The sequence below is a fragment of the Suncus etruscus genome, chromosome 4 (assembly GCF_024139225.1).
Source record: "Suncus etruscus isolate mSunEtr1 chromosome 4, mSunEtr1.pri.cur, whole genome shotgun sequence".
Taxonomy (NCBI): Eukaryota; Metazoa; Chordata; class Mammalia; order Eulipotyphla; family Soricidae; genus Suncus; species Suncus etruscus.
Genome location: NC_064851.1, coordinates 20,844,998 through 20,867,435, shown reverse-complemented (window position 1 = coordinate 20,867,435; position 22,438 = coordinate 20,844,998). Strand labels below are relative to the sequence as shown.

General features: G+C 48.0%; 1 protein-coding gene across 2 annotated transcripts in view; it reads right to left on the bottom strand.

The window, feature by feature from the left end:
* PADI2 (peptidyl arginine deiminase 2) overlaps positions 1–22,438 on the bottom strand; it is a 651,199-nt gene that overhangs the window by 21,271 nt on the left and 607,490 nt on the right. For both annotated transcript variants that reach the window (XM_049772007.1, XM_049772006.1), the window contains exons 5-10: positions 17,568–17,629; positions 12,743–12,860; positions 11,533–11,658; positions 4,284–4,462; positions 2,379–2,482; positions 855–966 (exon numbers count right to left, since the gene is read on the bottom strand). In XM_049772007.1, coding sequence (XP_049627964.1) covers positions 855–966; positions 2,379–2,482; positions 4,284–4,462; positions 11,533–11,658; positions 12,743–12,860; positions 17,568–17,629 — 701 coding nt within the window. The remainder of the gene's footprint in view (positions 1–854; positions 967–2,378; positions 2,483–4,283; positions 4,463–11,532; positions 11,659–12,742; positions 12,861–17,567; positions 17,630–22,438) is intronic.

The window sequence follows — 22,438 nt, the reverse complement described above, 5'->3', positions numbered from 1 at the left end:
GGGGACACCAGACAGTGCCACTGGATTACCACCAATGCTAGTGATATCAGCAATGCTGATGTGTTTGTGAGAGAGAGGTTCATGCCCAGCGAATAGGTGAACTGGTTGTGTAAGAGTGAGAAACTCTGAAAGGCTCCTATCCTTGTCCCCTGGTCCTCCCATTCTTCTCCCCAAAAGCAAAAAAGATGGCAGCACTTGTCTCAAGCCCTCTCATAGATAGCCTCTGTGTGCCTGTCATGTTTAAGTTCAAGTGACCCCATTTCTAAAGATAGACATGGAAACAGGCAGGGGAGACAGCTCAAGGGGCTGAGAACATGCTTTGTTTGCATGCAGGAAGCCTGGGTTCATCCTTCCCTGAGTACCTGAGCCTGAAAATGAAAACAAATCAGCAAAAAGGAACTGAAAATATGCTATAGCTTTTTTTCTACAAGTAACACCCTATTATTTTAAGCTGTTGTCTAGAACTCCATAGTAAGTCTGTTCCTAAATGGGCATAAAGTGACTATATCTTTTTTATTTTTTAGCCCAATTTTTTTTTGCCATATCCTTTGGTGCTCAAAGGCTACTCCCAGCTCTATGCTTGGGAGGGGTTGCCAATGGTTCTCAGAGGACCATACAGTGCCAGGATTCAGACCCAGGCCTCTTGCATCAAGCCTGGTTCTGTTGGGCCATCTCTCTGTTGAACAAGAAGTTGTACTGCGGGGAACTTGCCCTACATATCCATGTCTCTGTATGTATGTATATACACGACCCAAAGGTAGACATCCCCCTTTGAGTTGCTGGGGGCAGTTTCTGGCATAAAGCAGGCTTCTTTGGCCTGATCAATCACCTCTTGCCTAGCTTGAGTTGCTCACCTGGATCCAGCGGTCACCTTTGTTTATGTACTGGAAACAGACTTTCAGTTCACACTTGGTTTTTTCCACCAGGCTCTTGAGCTCTTTCAGGAACAGGTAATTGTCCTTCATGCTGAGAAGTTAGGAGGAGAACAGGGTGATGCTGGCAGGAAGGATGAGGAGGGACCAGGGCCAGCTCCCCTGGGGTGGCCATAGCCACCTGTACTGGGCAGGTGAGGCCCCTTCTGAGTCATGCTTATCTTTGCAACCACCACCAGAGTTCAAGCCACCTGCTCTATGGTATTTGCCAAGATCATGAGCAATGATGAGCAATCATGAGCAACTTGCCCCAATACCCCCCACCGCTGACTCCCCAGATTCCCAGAGACAAGTATGGAGGCAGAGGATGGACCCAGGACTGAGATCCTTGTGGTGGGGCTGCATTGTGTTCTGGGGTACCACCTAACTATGTTGAGAACTACTTCTACTCCACATTTGAGGGTTGCTCTGGAAGTTGTGGAGGACCATGTGGTATGGGGTAATTTTTTTCTTTTCTTTTCTTTTCTTTTTTTTTTTAGGGCCACACTTTGTGGTCCTCAGGGCTTACTCTTGACTATGCACTCAGAGATCACTATTCCTGATACTTAGTGACCCATATAGGATGCGTAGGATTGCCATGTGGTATTGAGGATCAAACTTGGGTCTCCTGCATGTAGAGGTGTGCTGGGGTTACCCAAGTCCCGCACCCCACCCCCCCCAGGCCTGGTTAAGAAGGCCTTTGGCATGGTGGAGGCCTGCTGAACCCCATGCTGGTAGAGACTCCCGGCTCCCAGTAAGGAAAAAGAACCTTCAAGAAGCTGGGAGGCTGGAACTTCAGGGCCCCCACCCAGACCCTCCCTTAGGAGACGAGTGGGGAATGGGGGAAAGCCTAGGGCAACCTTCAAGCTCCACCGAGGGACCCACCTCGCTGACTTGCCCAGGCATGTGGCTCGGGGAAGCCCAGGAGATCTGGAGCAAGGCGGTAGAGGGGTGCTGGGGTTACCCAAGTCTCGCACCCCCCCTAGACCTGGTTAAGAAGGCCTCTGGCATGGCGGAGGCCTGCCGAACCCCATGCTGGTCCTGCATGTAAAACATTTGCTCTCTCCCATTGAATTATCTCTCTGACCCTCCCTTTCCTTGCCTTTTTCTCTTGCTACAGCTGCTTAGCATAGGGTGCTCTGGAGAATGCTATGGAATGAATGAGTACTTAATATCCATTGCTCAGATACCCACAGGGAATCAGGCCATGAATGAGAAAAGAACTGGTTGTTATTTTTAGAGGCCAAACTCTGAGCCAGGCTCTTAGTTTCATCTCATATCACCGTCACAGCAACTGTAATGTCAGCATTTCTGAGAGTAGAGGCACAGAGAAGTGAAGGGGATTGTTCACAGCTGCACAGTGTGTAAGTGATCACATTGGGATCCTGATTCGAATCTGCCTTCTCTAAAGCCTCAGTTCTTGGTCACTCTAACATGCTGCTTCTCTGCATCTTAGCCATCCCTTACCAGCACACAAACACCGACACAGGAGTGAGGATGTTGGGGGTCATGATCCATGGAGCAATCCGGAATTTCACGGTGTCCGTAAAGATGGGTGTCAAAGGAATTCCCTGGGTATGAGAGAAAAGGAGAGAGAGAGAGTCACCAAATCTTTTCAGAGTGCCTTTTCCTTCAGCTTTCTAAAGTGGATAAGACTAATAAAAAGGGGCACTGTTCGGTTCACTGAATAGGTTAGGGTGGGGGCAAGGAAACTTTAGGTGCCAGCTTCACAACTACCCCAGGCAGGGGTTTAGAAATCTATTATAGTTTTTGCTTTACAGATGCAGAGGCTGAGTCACAGACCTCCACAGAATTGCAAACTAACTGTCCTAGATCACATGGTTAGTAAGTGGTGGTCTGCCATCAAGGGGTAGGTTGGGGGATGTCATCACCCCTTAAAAGTACATTGACTATTTCCTTAAAAAGTCAACATCAACAATGGTCCAACTGCCCAACTCACACATCTGATGGCATCATCTGCCCCATTTTGTTTTCTTCCTGAAATCAACTTACAATAGTGCATGAGATCTGACCTTGTCTTAGCCTTCTTGTTTTTGCTCTGGATCCCTGGCCCATTTTTCTTTTTTCTTTTTTTTTTTTTATATCTCTGAGCAATTTCACATTTTTTGGAGGAATTCTGCTATGTTTGGGTGGTTCTTTAAGGATGTTTTAAGGAAAGGTGTAGAAGGAAGCATGCCTAAGTAGTCTGAGAGAACACAAGCTGTGCTCCTGGGGGGGTCCTTTGAGTATAAGCCTTGCAGTTCCAGGAAACCAGGCTCTGTTTCTAGTGGGGAGGTACTTTATGCATGAATGGCCTCTCCTGCCCATAGGCTGTATTTTGATCTTCTGCTGTACTCAAGGGAGCATATCTAAGAGAACTGGATGGCCAAGTTCTGGGCCCCCATGGGAGCAGGAAAGATCCCTCCCCACCATCCTGTTAATGTTGCCCTTCTCAGAGATCTTGTTTTTTTTTTTTTTATGTTTTGTTTTATTTTATTTTTTATTCTTAGGGATCTTTTTTTTGTAGTGGCGGGGCTTGAACACTGATAGGCTGCTGAGCTCCATCCCCAGCCCTTGTAAATAAGTTCTTTGCCAGTCAGTGCTTATGACAACTCCCGGAAGCAAAGATTATGAATAGGGAAACCAAAGCATTGGCAGTGAGTTCACAAGACTGGTGGCTCATGAATTCGAAGCTGAGGTCTGACTCCAAAGCCTGTACTCATTGATCTTAGCCAGATCCAGGGCAACCCTGCACAGAGCCCCCTGTGTCCTGCCTTGACATGGGGTAACCCTGAGCCTGGTCCTTTAAGTCTGAGGGCAGCCATATCCCTCCCTAAATCTGACAACTGGGGGTTTGTGTGTGTGTGATGTAAGCTTCAGACAGGGGCCTAGGGTCTGTAAGTCTGTCATCAGGACATCCCCAAAGTGATGAGACATCTCACCTAGAGATTCAGACCTCTTTCTCATTTAAGTCTTCAAAACTGAGGGTAAAGGTGGATGAAACATGGCACCTGAGTGGGGCATAGTCCTGTGTGGGGAACTAGGATTTGGGGTTGAGGTGGTCTGACTTTGAGGATAACAGTAAACCTCACAGGCACGGTCTTGCTTATCCCTGGTGTGGTTTGGGGCCTTGTGCCTCATCAGAACCTGGGATTAGCTTGGGATGTCTGCAAAGATCAGCCCAGAGAATTGTGGGGAGCAGAAGCAGGAAGAGCATAGCTCAGACACTATTGTGTGGTGGGAGGCATCTCAGGTTCCAACCCTGCACCCACTTCCACCTTCTGCCTTGAGATATCAAGAGAAGTGAAATGTAGCTGGGGTCCTGAAAAGGCCGATGGAGGGAGTCCTTATGGAGAACACCTGGAGCCTTACCTCAGCCATGTACTCCAGCAGGCTGACGTGGATGGAGACCAGGCCCTGGAAGCCCCCATCAGGGAAGCGCAGGCCTTCCACAAAGAATAGCAGCTCTGCGGTGCCTCCTGTGTACTTGACCACATGGTAGAGCTTCTGGCGGCCCAGGATGTGGATATAACGCTGGCCGAAGAAGGGGTCTGGAGAGAGAAGGATCCACATCAGACCTCCAATCATGCCAGGAGGAGGCCAGGGACTGAGGGGAGATAATGGGGGGTTGAGGGTGGATTGTTGTTCACACTCTGGAAGCAGAGCTTATGTCTGGCGGCCCAGGAAATAACTGTGGGAGGGTTGGGTTCTGGTCCTCTCATTCAGGCCTCTCTACAGCTGGGCCACAAGGCCCTGAAAAACCCAGTTTCCTCATCTATAAAATAAGCAGATGGAAGATCCAGCCCATGGGGTACTAGAGCTGGTGTCTGAGTAGGGAGACATTACTCTTTATTGTTCCTTTTCTTTTCTTTTCCTTTTTTTGGGAATCTTCCAAGCTATGCTCAGAGGTCCCTCTTGGTGATTTTCAGTTAACTGGGTCAGTGTGCATGCAAGAACTTGAGGATATATTATTGCCCTGACCCATGTGTCTGGGATTACCAGAGCCATTCCAGTGGTGCCAGGGCCTCCAGGTCTAAAGTTGGGGATCAATTTTGGGTCAGGCATATGCCAGGTACATGTTCTGTCTTCTTGGCCCTTATTTCTTATTTTATAGATTAGAAAACCGAGTCTCAGAAAGGAGTAAATTCTTGTCTGAGGTCACAGACCCTCCTGAGCTGGGCCTTAAATTCACATCAAATCCTAATGTCCTGGATTTATATAAATCAAACATCAATGTGACCTTGTGGATCCTGAGCTCCCCTCTGTATAATGGAAACCATATTGGCAGAAGGCCCTGCACCTGGGTCTCTGAATGTACATGCTCACGCCTGCAGGAAATGCAGTTTCTCCGGGCTCCAGGTGTGCACAGCGTTGCGTTCTGCTTTACCTTGTCCCCTCCTTGCTTTCTCCAGGGCTCACTTTGCATCTGGGAATCCCCCCCAGATTCTTCCAGTTCCCCCCACACTCCAAGCCAAGTCAGGGTCTCTGTTTCAGAGCTCCTGTAGCCCATGCTTCTCCATCACAGACTTTCCAACCACACAGTCTCAGGGTTGTGTTGGGGTTGAGGCAGGGTTGGTTGTTGCATGGGGTTGAGGCAGCTCAGTGTGTTCAACCCACTGGATGGGTTAGCAGCTCTACCCTCACTCCCTGCAGGAGTCTCGGCGATTCAGAGAGTAGATATTGGGTTACCACCCTGTGGCCTGCACAGACCAGGGCCTGTCGGGGGACAGAGCAGAGTGAAAAGCAGCAGGTCAGGATTAGTGCTTAGCTCAGGATAAGACAGTGAAGAGAGGGGATGGAAAGATGATGGTACAACAGGTAAGCCCCCATAATACATGGCTAACCTGGGTTTGATCCCTATAACTGCATAGGATCCCCCAACTCCTCCAGGAGTGATCTCTGAGTGGAGAGCTAGGAATCCCCCTTAGCACAGGTGCCTATGGTCTAAACAACTCTTCCCATCCCCCACAAAAAAGACAGTAAGGATTTGAGACTTGTTACAATGCAGAGGGGTGCTGGTTGGGGGATGGAATCAGGTTACTGGGTAGGGGAGGCAGAATAGGAAGCATTTTTTTGGGGGGGAAAAAGACTTCAAGTAGCACTTAGGAAACTTGGGGTGGGGAGCCACTTACAGTGACATTCAGTCAATTGGGAAGGTGGTTCCTGCTAAGGTCTGAGGATGCTGCTAGCCCTGGAACTTAGATTTGGCAGGACACAACATGTGCATCCTGACTCCTTTCCTGCTGCCTCCCCTGCACCCCTGGACTGGGAAATATTGAGCAGAGGAAGGCAGCCTTTGGGGTGGTCAAGGTAAGTGCTCTGAAGAAGGGAGATACTTGCATTGACAAAGGCATGCAGGTAGAACCCTGTGCAGTTCCAGAAGGAGTTTCTTTATACCCTGTGGGGCTAGAAGGGCAAAACCATTCTCAGTTCAGTATTGTCTTGGCAATGGAGATGACCTGTCCCACCAGGTAAGAGCATTGCCACTATAGGAGGGTGCTGCAGTCGCATTTGTGCACTGAATGGGCATTTCCCTGTATTCCATTAGGATTACATCTCATACTGGACAATGTGCTCAAAGGGTATCAGTTATATAACACTATGGGTGGATGGATGGCTCTGGTTATGATGGGCTGAATCAGAGACATCAGGGCATAAAACCTCTTAGTTTTAATATGCTTTGAGACCTCAGGGACATTCACTTAGCAGCTCAGTTCCCTGTATCTGTTAAATGGGGGAGCATAATTATCTCTAGGCAAGTGGGTTACAGTAAATAAGATGCAATCAATTGCAAATAGACCCTACATCAATAATGAGTAAACTCAATAACCAAGGATACTTAAAAAACTAGGGCAGGATCTGGTGGTATTACTATAGTGAGAGATTATTAACAAGCCCATGAGTCCCTACTGGAACATTCACAACCTTTTCTTTTGGGCCATTTGGGCCACTTATGGCTGTGTTCAGGATTTATTCATTGTGAGTATACAAGAGAATTGAAGCCAGATTAGTAATTTGCAAGGCAAATCTCTTCAATCCCTGTTCATGACTTTTTCATTGAGCACCCATAACTATTAGGCAGAGAAAACAATGCTTCACCTAACTCTTCCTTGGAAAGCCCCAGAAATGAGGCAGATAGCTTCAGAACCTGGGTTCCCCAAAGAAAACTCATCATAGGAGCAAGGCCCTTCTCACACAAAAGAACCAGGACCATATGAGTCCCAGTCACTGGGGGAACCAGATGGATCTAGAAAAAATTTTTTGGGCACTCCTGTAACTGTGCTTAGGGATCACTCCTGGTTGGGGTTTCAGGGACTAATGGTGGCAGCATCAATCTCAGGTCAACTGTATGCAAGGCAAATACTCTATCTGCTGTACTATCTATCTCCAGATCCAAATCTAGACAAATTAAAAATGACTTCCTGGGGCCAGAGAGATAGTACAGGTGTTAAGGCCTTGCACACACCCAGCCCAAGTTTGATCCATAACACTTTATCTGGCCTGTCTGCTCTGCCAGGAGTGATCCCTAAGCTCAAAGTAAGTAATCCCTGAGCGCAAAGTAAGCTCAGGAATAAGTCCTGAGCAACATTGGGTGTAGGCCCCCTAAACAAAATAAAACAAACTTAAAAATGGACAGTGCTTGGGGCCGAAGTGATAGTACAGCAATAAGGTGTTTGCGTTGCATGTGGCCAACCTGAATTCTATTCCTGGCATCCCATATAGTCCCCCATGATTTCCAAGAGGGAGCCCAGAGCCTAGAGTAAACCCTGAGCACTGCTGAGTGTGACCCCCAAACAAACAAAACAACAACCAAAAATCAGCAAGACCTCAAGTCTAGAAGCCAGCTTGTTTTTGCAAAAAGCTCTGGAACTTTCCCAGATGCTGAGCAGAGGGGGGCTCCATCTGAGCCTGGGGTCTAATCAGTATGTGGGTCACAAGGAAGTGATAAGCCTCATATTACATCTCTCCTGGGCTCTGCAACCCCCTGTGACTCTTTCTAGGCCCTTTGTGGCAGCTCTGACTAGTTCCAGGCAGGTGAAATCCTTGGAGAAACAATCCAGCTTTGTCCTCAGAGCCTCCTTCCCAGTTCCTGTTCCCAGCTGGGTGCTGGCCTGCCTGAGTAGAGACAGCTCTCCCTGCCGGAACCAACAATGTCCCTCTATTGAAGAGCCATGTGCCTCAGACTGAGTCCATGAGCCCCACCTGACCTTTCCTTAGTTCATACACTGGTCCTGTTGGCTAAAATGGGTGGGGTTTGGCATAAAACCTCTGCTTATTGCAGCTGTGCTGCCTCCCAAGAAGAGTTCTATTTATCATGTGCAGCTATCTTGATTTGTCTAGGACTGAGAAGTTTTGAGGGATGAGGGGTCTTTAGGACTAAAACCAAGAGTCTGGGGCAAGCTGGGACTATCTATTCTCTGTATTTGTAGAGGAATAGCTCAGGTCAAGGGCCGGGGTAGCTGAAGCTTCATCTGAGGCTGTGTGCAATTCTCTAGCATGTTCTATCAACATCTGACTCTTCATCCCAACTGTTAAATGCTCTCTTTTCACCGGAATCCCTAGAGAAGCATCTTAGAGCTCATTCCCCAGGCTTGATATAATGCTATATACCCATACATCTCCCAGGTATTCCCCCCAGTGGTGGGGATAAGGTGGTTTCTCATTCTCCCCATGTCACTCTTTATCCAGGTGAGTGCCCAGGGTGCAGCTGGTGAAACTTGCCTACATCCAAGGATTTGAGCCTCTTTGGCTGCAAAGCTCCTTCCATCTCCATCTCTAGCCCAGTCCTTTGCTCTTGGTGGTCACAGGCAACTGAGCACTTATGTAACACAACATATGTCCCTTTTCATTCACAGGCATATGCAGATCTTGAAATAATACAAAAACTACCTAATATGCTTGCACAGAAGGAAACTTTCCTTTCCAAGTTCTTTCTTCTTCTTCTTCTTCTTCTTCTTCTTCTTCTTCTTCTTCTTCTTCTTCTTCTTCTTCTTCTTCTTCTTCTTCTTCTTCTTCTTCTTCTTCTTCTTCTTCTTCTTCTTCTTCTTCTTCTTCTTCTTCTTCTTCTTCTTCTTCTTCTTCTTCTTCTTCTCTCCTCCTCCTCCTCCTCCTCCTCCTCCTCCTTCTTCTTCTTCTTCTTCTTCTGTCTAACCTGGTAGTCCTTTGGGACTATGAAGGCTGCTTGGGAGACCACTCCTGGCAGTGCTTCCGGGAGGAACATGCACTACTGGGGATTTAATCAGAGTTGATCCCATGTTGGCTGGTTTGAGTGCAATGGTGTTTACAATTAATTGATCACAGCCAGTTACAGAGTTGACCACATGTAAGGCAAGCACCATATCCTCTCTGTACTATCTCTCCAGCCTCAATTTTCTCTATTCTATTTCTCATTCTGTTTTGCAGCACGGCACTATATTCCCCCAGGAGTTTACGTTTTATAGGAAATGGACTACTCTGGAGTCATTCCCACATCAGTGAAGTGTCCCTGCAGGGTGGCAGAGAAGAGAGATGAGGACAGTGTTTTAAAGTGCTGCACCCATCTCTAATGACAGGTGAGGGGGAGGGAGATGATGACAGAACCAGATTTCAGCCTACACCCACCAACAGAAGAACATGCTGGGGACCGTCCAGGCGTCCGCCCCTATTGCAAGTGGTCACAATGTCTCAGTCAAGGGCCAAAGTGAAAGCAGAGGTCCTGCCTGACCCTCCCTCCCCAGCTGGCAGCCCCAACCCCTGTGACAACCCTGGCTAGGGCAGGATAAACATCAACATCTCAGCCCCTTGGGCAGCTCTGGGGACATTCCAGCCTATGTGAGATCACTCCCAAGCCCAGAATGGAGCAAAAGGAGGATTTGCTTTGTATGGCAGCACCTCCTGCTATCCATGTTAGCTCACTTCTTGAGATGAAGTTCAGGATTCCCTATGACCACCTCCCCAAATCTGTCTAGAGGTGGTCTCGGAGCAAGGCCAGAAGCTCTGCCTCCTCACCTCCCTCCCCCAGGCTAGGCGCTCAGAGGAAGCCCCTCCCAGCACCAAGGCACTTTGCAAAGCTATTTTGCTGAGAAAGCTTTTGAATACATAAATCAGATCTTGACAGCTGCTGGCTGCAGCCCCGCCAATGGCTTCCCACTACACCCAGAATAACCCCCAGCCATGAGGCAGGTTCTGGCCCAGGTCCTTGACTCCAATATACCTTCTGTCCTTCCTGCTCTTCTTTCAGCTCCTTTGCCATCTCCTGCTCTGCTCTGCACACTTGTCACTGACAGAATGTCTGTCTCCTTCTGTTTCAGGTCTCAGCTCAGACATTACCCCTTAGAGCAGCTCTTGGGGACCAGGCATCCTTGAGCAGGGTCTCACCTCTGGCTTTGCCTGTCTCTATTCCCTGTGCTTGCCCTCTCCTCCAACGGTGCTGGTCATGAGTCTCTCTCACTAGACCCTCTTTCTAGGGCAGGAAATAATTTCCGAGTTCACTGAAAGGGGCGCCAGAGCCTGCTCTGAGGGGGCACCACACATCTGCTGAGAGGGAAGAAGATAGAGCAGGCATCTGTGAGAGCTCGCTTGGGATAAAGCATATCACCATGAAGAGTATTAAAGAAAGATTGGATTGTAGAGCTAGTATAATGGATATAGCACTTGCCTTGCAAACAATAACTGGGATTCAATCCTTGATACCCCATAAGATTCCCTGAACCAATAGGAGTGACCCCTGAATATGGAGCCAGGAGTAAACTCTGAGCACTGGTAGGTGTGCTCCCTCCTCCCATTCACCAATAAAATAAAATAAAATAAAATAAAATAAAATAAAATAAAATAAAATAAAATAAAACAAAGGAGTAAAGGGGCAGGTCCTTGAGCTGCTGCCTCGGGGACTAAGAGGCTGAATCTACTTCAGACCTGTTCAGGCAAGGCTGCATGTGACAGGTGGCTACCTGTAAGCAGGAGGGAAACAGAGAGTACCTCTGCTTGCACTACATCTTGACTAAGACATGGAAGTGTGACCTTGTGACAAATAAATGATCTGTTGCTAATAAGTGATGCCTGGACTTTATCCAGAAGCCTCATTATTTATTATTTATTTGGTTTTTGAGTCACACCCGGAAGCGCTCAGGGGTTCCTCCTGGCTCTATGCTCAGAAACTGCCCCTGGCAGGCTCAAGGGACCATATGGGATGCCGGGATTCGAACCACTGTCCTTCTGCATGCAAGGCAAACACCTTACCTCCATGCTATCTCTCCTGCAGAAGTCTCATTATTAAGGCTTCATAAGGGAGCTTATAAAAGCTGGAGGCAATTCTCCAGGTCACGGCACTAGGCCCACAAAATCTGAAATGGGCAAAAAACTTCCACCTCAGCTATCGGAAAGAGAACCCACAAAGTGGGTCTCCTCATCCAGACAGATCTGAGTACCACACAGATCCTTGACACTGTACATTCTTTGGGGCCCTGGGACCTCAGTGGATAGCAGTGTTCCTGGTAACTCTAGAACTGATCCTGGTTACATTGGGGGTCCTGGCTGCAGAGGGAGGGGCTGTGGAGCCTTGGTGGTGGGCAGCACAGGGTATAGGTGGGGACTCAGGGGCACTTAGTGCATTGGCTCTGCCCAAGAATCTGGGGTCACTTACTCTCCACGTAGAATACTCCCACTTTGTCCGAGTCTGACATGGCAATGTAGAGGACAATCTCGTAGCCTGCAGGGAGACGGTCTGGGCCTTTGGTCCGAAGGATCATCTGGGACATGTCCTTGAGGTCTAAGGGACAGACACATAAGAAGTGAGAAATGATAGACTTTTTGTTGGGGTGTTGGCTACATTCATCTCGAGGCAAAAAAAACCCCAAACATGTATCTTGGAGGTTATAGAAAAATCATTGAGGAGAGAGACTAGATAGAAAGCTTGAGGGCCTGGAGGGCTTCATTCTTTATATGTGGGGGTCTGGGTTCAGTCTTCTGAGTGTTACCAGGTGTAATATTTAAGTACTCTCAGGGGTTTTCAGACCTTCTATCACCTTTTGGGACTTTTCTTTTGGTTCTTTTTCTTTGTTTACTTGGTGGTAGTGATGGTGGGTTTGGGTCTCACCCAGCACTGATCAGAGGTTATTCCTGGCTTTGTTCTCAGGAGAGGAGTAGGTCCTGTTGTGCTTGGGAGACCTGATGTATTTTCGATGTCCAGAACCAGCTCATGTTCAAAGTAGCTACATTCTAGACAAGAGCCATACTCCTGAATTCTATCTTCAAACCCTGGGTCCTTTTCTTTGTATGTGTAACATACAGGAGGAAAAAAAAATCCAACTATGGCTGGGGCTGGAAAGAGAGCTTAATTGACTGAGCTCATGCTTTGCTTGTGGGAGACCCAGTTTTGAACCTCGGCATACTGCAGGGTCCACTGCAAACTACAGGGAGTAACCTCTGTCCCCCCTGTCCCTCAGTAGAATCCAGAGTAACCCCTGAGACTGTCGGGAGTGGGCCTCCTCAATAGCAAACAAAAAACTAGTTCCAAATGAAACCTATAAAAGGTTCCATCTTCTGCTAAAGTAATAGTACAGCAGGTAGGTCATTTTCCTTGCATGAAGCTGACCTGGATTCAGTCCCCAGTATCTTATTTGGTCCCCTGAGTCCACCAAGCGTGATTCCTGAGTGCAGAGCAAGGGGTAAAGCCTGGACACAGGCAGATGTAGTCCCCAAATAAGTCCCATCTGCCACCTTTAGCATAAGTGGGTGTTTGAATACCAGGAAACCCATAGCCACCAGTGCCTGGGTCTGGAGCCAGTGGAGGACCCAGGACATGCTCCCAGGGTTCTGTCTGCCCCACCCCCAAGGGTTGGTCCTTCAAGCACCTTCTTTGCTGTAGACCTTGTCATCACTGCAGTCCTCCTTGGATAGCCAGGGTGTGTCCCTGTCACAGTTCACCAGCAGGATGGCACCCTGGCCCTCAGGGCCCCATGTCCAGGATGCCTGCATGGACAGGGAGAGAGGTCAGGGCCCTATTTCTTCACCCATCAGCAGTTAGTTTGAGCCCCTTGAGCCGGCCCCGCAGAGATGAGAGGAAAGAACAGGTCTCACCCACCTAGGACCTTGCAGACACAGATTCCTAGTCTGCTGCTTAAAAGCAAGTGCCTCCAAAAGGCAGGGAGTTTGGCTGGCAGGTTGGGGCACCTGGGAGTCTCTGGGCTCAGTGGCCCAGTCTGGAAAGGTGAGTTGGAGGCAGAGAGACCAGGAAAACCAGAGAAGGCACATGGAAAGGTCCTAAAATCTTCAGAAGGGTTTGAGTGAGATGCTTGGATAAACAGACACATTTCCAGACATGCTAAACTTGCAGGGATTCACTTTCTACCTCACTGTGGAGGATTTGAACCCAGTCTTCCTGCCTGCTGCCCTGCCAGTCCCTCCCTGTTGAGTTGGGGTCAAGACCTAGTCACTTCTGGGGCTCAGGAGGCCCCATAAAACCTGCCACCTTCTCTATCTGCCTGACCCTCCACGATTAACCTTCTATCAAAAGGCTCTCAGGCCTATTAATCTGACTGCCTGAAAAGCTGGCCTGACATCCCCTATCCCCATGGACACACTGGCTGTACCCCAAACCTCCTGCAGGGAAGTTGTTCCGATTTTCTACAGCTATGTGGTGTCCATGTACTTGGGGTGACTGCAGTGCAACAGACACCCTGAGCATTCTCCATTTCATGGGGTCCCCCTCCCAATATAAAATTGGGGACTCCCTAAGAGCAAAATTTGCCTTTCTCCTTTTCTGGCTGAATCCACAGGACCTCACCTACTCCTAGAATATGAAGACACTCATAAAGAGTGAGGTGTGTGAGGGGCCGGAGAGATAGCATGGAGGTAAGGCGTTTGCCTTTCATGCAGGAGGTCATCGGTTCGAATCCTGGTGCCCCATATGGTCCCCCGTGCCTGCCAGGAGCAATTTCTGAGCCTGGAGCCAGGAATAACCCCTGAGCACTGCCGGGTGTGACCCAAAAACCACAAAAAAAAAAAAAAAAGAGTGAGGTGTGTGAGAATAAAGTCTGGGTGATGTCTCTGGATCAGCATTTCCCTTAGAGGGTGTACTGGCCCCAGAATTTGGGGGTAATTATGGATTGATCCAGGGTGCAAAGGAATAACCGGTGCCATTGAGGGCTTGAGGGAGTATTTTCTGTTGCCTTTTTTTTTTTTTTTTTTTTTTTTTTTTTTGGTTTTTGGGTCATACCTGGTGGCCCTCAGGAGTTACTCCGGGCCCTATGCTCAGAAATCGCTCCTGGCAGGCACGGGGGACCATATGGGATGCCGGGATTCGAACCATCGACCTTCTGCATGCAAGGCAAACGCCTTATCTCCATGCTATCTCTCCAGCCCTTTTTTGTTGCTTTAAATAAGGTAACTTTCTGGGGCATGAATTGGTTAATTATTTTGAAAAAAAAAAAAAAGGCGGGGGGGGGGGACGTTCTAGATCAAACACCCTGAGACCCTTTGCTTTCCATGTGGGGTTTTAGGGGTGAGCTTCCTGAAGTGGAAGAGCCTTTTAGCAGATGCTGGTTGGAGGGGGCTTTGGTGGGTTCCACTCATGGGTACTTGTGCAGAACTGAGCTCCTGTGGTGACTCCCTTAGGAAGCTCTGGGGAAGGGGATCCCCAATAGGTCTGAGACCCTCCTAATCCCCTTGAAAATAAGAATGAAGAGAGTTTTGTCTATATGAAAACATCCACGCTTTTTACATTTCTTTGTTGTTGTTTTTGGGTCACTCCTGGTGGTGCTCAGGGGTTACTCCTGGCTCTGCACTCAGAAGTCGCTCCTGGCAGGCTAGAGGAACCATATGGCATGCTGGGAATCAAACCAGGGTCCGTTTGGGATTGGCCTTGTGCAAGGCAAACACCCTACTACTGTGCTATTGCTCCAGCCCCTGCATTTCTAATCTAATGTAGGCACTTAATGGTTCTTATAGAAGTAACATATGCCCACAGCAACATTCGACAAGATGCAGAAGGGCAGAACAGGGAAAGCAGAGGAGCAGCCCAGCTGGAGTCCATCAACACTTTACCTACTGGGGAGAAGGAACAGCAGGAGGGGAACATGATGCTCACAGTACAAATTAAAAATGCATGTGAAGCTTGCTCTTCAAGCTGGCATTCTCCCTTTAACATGATCTCGTTCATCTATGTTTTTTTGTTGCTGGTTTCTGCTCTGGAGAATCCTGTGTTCTCTCTTGAACTCATACCTCTATCTTTTACTCCCCTCACATATTTCTTTTTTTGTTTTGTTTTTGGGTCACACCCGGCAGTGCTCAGGGGCCACTCCTGGTTCTATGCTCAGAAATCATCTCTGGCAGGCTCGGGGGACCATATGGGATGCCAGGATTCGAACTACCGTCCTTCTGCATGCAAAGCAAATGCCCTACTGCTGTGCTATCTCTCCGGCCCCGACCCTCGCATATTTCTAAATAAGTTTCAATGAAAACTTTCTTGCCTCTTTCTGGAATTCTTTTCTGTGAGGGAAAGGCAACGGACCCCACAGTGCCTGGAGGTTAGAGCTGATCTGATCTAGGACAGGCATTTCCAAAGTGGTGGCCAAGGTGTTTGAGCAGAGGTAGAAACATTCTTTTCTCAAGTCTACCTCCCTTGCCCCTCACTTTACTGAGCCCCAAGAAAATTTATATATTTAAAAACGAACTTGTAGGATCAGAGGGATCGTACTGCAGGGAGGGTGCTAGCTTTGCACACAGTCTATCTGGGTCTGATCGCTGGCATCCTGTATGGTCCTGCCAGGAGTGAACCCTGAGTGTAGAGCTAGGCGTAAGCTCTGAGCACCACTGGGTCCCCCACCCCGAATAAAAATAATAAGGCATGTGGAGCACAGGGAGGCAGAAGCAGGAGATGACTGGGGATCTTTGCCAGGGGAAGCAGGATGGGAGGGAGGAACATAGGGTCTCAGAGACGCAATGAATGACTGAATGCATAAAGGAACACAGGGATGATGGAGAAACTCATACGTGTAAGCAGGAAGGGCATGCAGGTGCTGTTACTGGGGGCATGCCTTGAGCTGCAGATGGTGAGAAATGGCTCTCGTCACCTCAGGTGAGTTGTGAAATTGCAAAAAAAAGATGCAGAATAGTAAGAGTAAAGGCTTTGCAGCACTTCCTGGGTGGCAGGAAATTTGTTCTAACCACTTCTAGGAATGGGTGTGCCTACCTGACAGATAGAGAAACTGATACTAGGGTTCCCTGCTGGCCCTGCTCAGTTTATCTCATTATATTCTGTTCTTGAGAAATTCATTTTTTTTTTGGGGCCACACCCGGTGATGCTCAGGGGTTACTCCTGGCTCTGTGCTCAGAAATTGCTCCTGGTTTGAGGGACCATATGGGACACAGGGGGATGGAACTGCGGTCTGTCCTAGGTTAGCGCGTGAAAGGCAAACACCCTCTGCCTGCCCTACCATTTCAGTCCTCTTGAGGAACTCTTAACTGAAGCTTTATTATTTTATTATTTATTTATAATAAATTGCTGTATTTTTTGTACCATAAGATGCACTTCCCACCCAACAAAAGATGAGTCTTATGGATGAATACCGCTTGGAGCTGAAGCTTGCGTGCATGGGAGGAGAGCATATAAAAACTATATGTGTCTTGGGGCCAGAGAGATAGCATGGAGGTAGGGCGTTTGCCTTGCATGCAGAAAGATAATGGTTCAAATGCTGGCATTCCATATGGTCTCCCGAGCCAGCCAGGAGGGATTTCTGACCATAGAGCCAGGAGTAACCTCTGAGTGCTGCTGGGTGTGACCAAAAAACCAAAAATAAATAAATAAATAAATAAAACCCCCCAAACAAACAAACAAAAACAACTATATGCATCTTATGGTTAGGTGCTTCTTATAGAGCAAAAATATGGTAAATATTATGTATTTATTATTAATTAGTTATTTTTCTATTTTTTCTTTTGGCAATACCTGGCAGTGCTTAGGCTCTATACTCAGCGGTCATTCCTGATGGTGCTTGGGGACCATATGGGATGTTGGGGATTGAGTCTGGGTTGGCTGCATGCAAAGCAAACACTCTACTTGTTGTGCTATCACTCTAGTCCCAAAGGTTTTTCTTTTTAATTATTTGGATAACATGATTACAATAGCATTAACTGTCATGGCTTGGATGAACAAAGTTACTGCACTTTTATTGGTCCGGGATACACCCAGCTCTGCGTAAGAGTAATTCCTGGCTCTGTCCTCAGAATCACTTCTGTTGATTATTGGGGGATCATATTGGATGATGGGGATAGAATCTGGGGGAGTCACAGGCAAGGGTCTACTCTCTGTACTCAATGTACTAACATTTGGCCCATGGTTACTGTGCCTTGACCACTACTGAGTGCCCCAGACCCTCCATGGCATTGTCATCTTTAGTTCACTTTTTCTTCCCACCACTCTACTCACCTTGTTTACTAACCTCAGGTTTGCAATACAAGGTCAAGGGTTTGTCCTCAGTCCATAGTATCTCCTTGTTTTGTTTCTCTGTATGATCTGAGACCCTCTATTTGACTTATTTCCCTTGGCATGATGCCATGATATCTGGAAAACCAAAGCTACCTAGGCTGACTGGACAGACTCTGACTGCTTGCGGTTCTACCCTGGGCTCTGTCCCTGGACCCCCCCCCCCCCCTTTCACTAAGTAGAAAGGTACTTACCTTCTTTGGGTTGTTCTTTTCCACCACACCATCCCGGTCTGCATCCACATCCAGGGAGATCTCTGGGGACAGACACATGGATGAATGGCACCTGTCCCAGGGGGCAGGACAGGAAGAAGACCTGGGGGAATAGCTGTGCTAGCCCAAGTGCTCAGTCTCAGGACAGAGGCTTTGGCATATCCTCTCCAGCTCCTGCCTTCTCTCTGTCCCACATAAAGGGTCACATGCCTGAGCACGCATACTCAGATGCTTCTGGCTTCAGGAACAGTCCAGGGGATCTCCTGCCCACTCATGGCTCCTCGATCAATACTTGGGTGTGCTGTACAGATCTTGGTGCCTAGCATCAGAGAGGCCTGAGTCAATGCTCAGGTTCAAGTTGGTAGTGTTAACAAATGAGCTTCACTCTATGCGTTTGATTTGAAGTTCCTAGCTTGCTTTGTTTTGATTTTGGTTTTTTGGGCCACACTCACGGTGCTTGGAAAAATCTCTATGGGTTGAGCACATGGTTTGGGTGGAGTATTTTTGGTTTTGGTTTTGGGGCCATACCCAGCAGTGCTCAGACCTTACTCCTGGCTCTGTGCTCAGGGATCACTCCAGTAGACTCAAGGAACCAAACCCAGGTCTGCTGCATGTAAGGCAAGAATTCTACTTACTGTACTATCTCTCCAGTTATGGCAGCTCCTAGTCTGAAAGCATTCAGGCCTACAGTTGGTCTAGCATTTTTTTTCTGGCCTGATTTGGGCATGTAAGGCAGGTGCATTTGTACACATGTATGTATTTTTCACATACTTCCACTGTTCTATACCAGTGTTTCTCAAATTTTTATGAAAAGCATGTGCTTAGGGGCACATGTGTGCTCCTAGTACAGTGTATAGGGTGCTTGCCGTGAACACAATTGACCTGGGTTTGATCTCAGACACCACTTATGGTTCACTAAGTCTGCCAGAAATGATTCCTGAGCACAAAGCCAGGAGTAAGGCCTGAGCACTGCTGGGGTATGGCCCAAAACCAAAACACAAAAATACTCCACCCAAACCATGTGCTCAACCCATAGAGATTTTTTCTGACCCCAGAGTCCAGCTTCTTACTGTGGAGTTGGGGCTGAGCAATTGAATGTGGTCATGAGGGTGTCATGAAAAGTTTGGTAATAGCCAAAGATTTTTGAACACATAACAACCTAAAGTTATTTAAAGATAAACCACATAAAGAATCTAGGCGGCTAGATATCTAAATAAATTTTATAAATTTCTAGGCTAGCTGGACAGACTGACAGCTTGTGGTCTACCCTGGACTCTGTCCCCTGGGACGGTACACCCTGAACCCATTCAGCACTAAATTTCACTCAGGCTGCATTTTTTCCTGATAAAAGGGGGTCATGGATGGAAAAAGCATAAGAAAAAATGTTCTAGAACTCCATCTTTTGTTTGTTTGTTTGTTTTCCCTTTTTGAGCCCACATCGGTGAATGTGGTTACTCCTGGCTATGTGCTCAGAAATTACTCCTGGCTTGGGGACAATGTGGGGACATCGGGGATCGAACCGAGGTCTGCTGCTAGGTTAGCGCATGCAAGGCAAAAGCCCTAACTGCTTGTGCCCACCACTCCGGCCCCTAGCACCCCCACATTTTAAGACCCAAGATCTTTCCTTTAGACTGGTAAACTGAGTCTCAGGCCCTCCTGATCTGAGACTATCTGTGAGCCAGGCTGCCAGATAGAGGATAGAGGGGCTCCCCCTTTATCCTATTTCTTGGGTAAAGGACCTTAAGTACCCCCAGGTCTCCTCTGGGGAATGGTAGGGCAGTGAAATGAATTTAATATCACACTATTTTATGAGTTCATACCCTGATTCCTAGGGTGGAAGCTGTGTTACTGGGTAGGCTGGACAACTTCTCTGAGCCAGTTTCTTTTCTTTTCTTTTCTTTTTTTTTTTTTTTTTTTTTTTTTTTTTTTTGTGGTTTCAGGGCTCAAACCCAGTACTCACACATGAAAGGCAAGTGCTACATTACTGAGCAACAGCTTGGTCCCTGAGCCAGTTTCTATCCCTGACAAGGGAGATCTTTTGTGTTTGCATTCATGGTATTAGCAGATCAGTGGTCATTTTGAGCTGGAGAGTTTTTCATGGTAGAAGCAGCCCTGTGCACTGAAGGTGCATGGCCACCTTCTTGGTTTCTACTGTCTAATGCAAGGATCACTCCCAACCTCACACATAGTTGTGACCACGGCACATCTCCAGGTAGTGCCAAATGTCCTTTGGCAGGCAGAAGTGGCCCCAGATTTGGAGATGAACAGGGCAGGCTGGATGTGAGAGGGCGCTAAGAGGAGGGCCAGAAGATAACGTGCACTAGGCTGAGCTGCCCAAGCGGGCTCAGCCTCGCGCTGAACATGACTTGGATGGAGGTGGGAGTTGGGTGGGAAAGACTGTGTTCCTGGTTAGTGCCTTGGCAGGCATCCCTTCTCCCTGGATGGGGGCAGGAAGGAGGGTCCTGGCAGCAGCAGAAATGAGGTCACCTTCCCCAGGCAGCTCACCCTGGGTTGAGATCATGCTCCTTTTGCCTTCCTTTTGCCCACAGCTCAATTCCCTTCCAATGCACGATGCTCCAAACAGCTTCTCTGGGTCTAGGAGGAGGCTAAAAGTCCCGTGGGTACCTGATCCTTGTGTGGGATGGCACTCCAAAGTCCAACTCTGTGCTCTCCTGGCATTAGGAGGAAAGGCCTAACTGCAGACCCCACTTGGATCCCATTCATGCAGCAACCTCTGGGAATTTCACTGTTTCCTGCATCACAGGAGGGTGCCTAGGACCAAGTGGTGAGCAATGGGAGTTGGCTTCCAGTTCCAAGAGTTCTGTTTTCTTTTTCACTTTTTTATTTTATTTTTTTTATTTTGGGCCACACCTGGTGACTCTCAGGGGTTACTCCTGGCTATGGGCTCAGGAATCGCTCCTGGCTTTAAGGACCATATGGGACACTGGGGGATTGAACCGTGGTCCTGTTCTGAGTCAGACGTGTGCAAGGCAAACTCCCTACTGCTGCGCCATCACTCCAGTCTTGAGTTTTCAGTCTTATGATTGTCAGGCTAGGGATTAAAATGAGGGTCTGACAGGCAAAGTAAGACTGACAGGCAACATACCTGGACTGAGAGAGTCATGCCGGGCATTGCTGGGAGCTACAACTCCTGCCTCTGTGTTTTGGGGTAGGGGCCTACTTGTGGAACTTCTGAGGGATCATGAAGTGCTGGTTTCAGCTGAGGACTCCCAGGCACAACAGGAGCTCTAGCACTTGGTAGCTTCTCTCTAGTCTTAAATGTTCAGTTTTGTTGGTTTTTTTGGGCCACACTCAGAAGTGTTCAGGGCTAACTCTTGCTCAGGAATTACTCCTAGAAGGCTGGTGTGTGTGTGTGTGTGTGTGTGTGTGTGTGTGTGTGTGTGTGTGTGTGTGTGTGTGTGTGAGATGGGGGAACTATGTCGAAATGTCGAATGTCAGGGATTAAACTCAGTTTTGCTGCATTAAAATCAAACACTCTGTCCACTGTACTATCTCTCTGGTTCCTCTTAAATTTTTTTTTCATTTTCCAGGCGAGCAAACCCAGGCTCAGAGATATCACATGTCCACAAAATTGACAGAGAAGTTTGTGCCCAGTTTGTGGATATGCAGGTGGTTAGTGTAGGCTCAGGATTCCAGGGTGGATGTTGGGACAGTGTGTCATCAGCTGCTGCTAATGATCACCTGTTGTCAAGTATGGCTCAGAGGGAGGCACAATGTTGATCTTGCTACCTAGACTTTTAGGATCTCTCCTAACAGTGCTCCTCCAGCTGTAGGTTTCCTCAGGCTCCTGTGGGAATCGGACTCAGAACCCACTTCTGAAGCAGGCTCTTTGCCTTTTAGTTTTTGCTTTTGGTCCACACCTGGTGGTGCTCAGGGGTCATTCCTGTCAGGTTCGGGGGACCATATGGGATGCCAAAAATTGAATCTGAGTTGGCTGTGTGCAAGGTAAACGCCCTATCTGCTGTGCTATTGCTCTGGCTCTTCATTTTTTAAGATGTCAGTTGTCTCTCTGTAGTTTGCCAGCTTCAGAGCATCTCATGCATTCTCCTCTTGGTCATGCCAGGAGGAGCTTTCACACCTTAAAAGGAAACTTAAGTGCCAGAATGGGAGAAACCACTAAAGTCAGGGGAAAGCTGACCCCTCCCCAGGCTAGTTCCAAATGCTCTTCTGAGTGGGTCCTGGAGAAAGCTGAAGGACTGGAGAACTTGATTTGTATGGGGCTGTTTTAGGTGCCATCCCTAATAATGCATGCAGGATCCCCTGCACACCCGGAGTGCCCCCAAATCAAAAGGCAAGGTATCATTCAGAGACCCAATGCTGTTTCCCTGAAGCTCATGCCCAGGGTCATCTGGCCCACTCTCTGTAGTCCTGTAACCTTCATCTCTAGGTGGCACAGGTGGCAGCAAGTCTATGATGCAGTGGGTTACAGGAGAAAAATTATTATTACATCATGACCTTCCTTCTTTCTCCCCTCCCCTCCCCTGCTCTCCTCTCCTCTCCTTTCCTTCTCCTTTCCTTTCCTTCTCCCTTCTTTCCTTTCCCAGAGGTGCATAGGACATAAGTTACTCCTGGAAGTGCCCTGGATAACATCTGTGGAAATTGAATTAGGGTCTGCTGTAAGCAAAAAACTGCCTCACCTTTTGAACTCTTTCTCCAACCCATATTTCTTTTCTTTTCTTTTCTTTTTTGTTTGTTTTGTTTTTGGGCCACACTGGGTGATGCTCAGGGGTTACCCATGGTTATGCACTCAGAAATCGCTCCTGGCTTGAAGGACCATATGATCCAACAGAGGTTCATCTTGGGTCAGCCACATGCTAGGCAAACGTCCTACC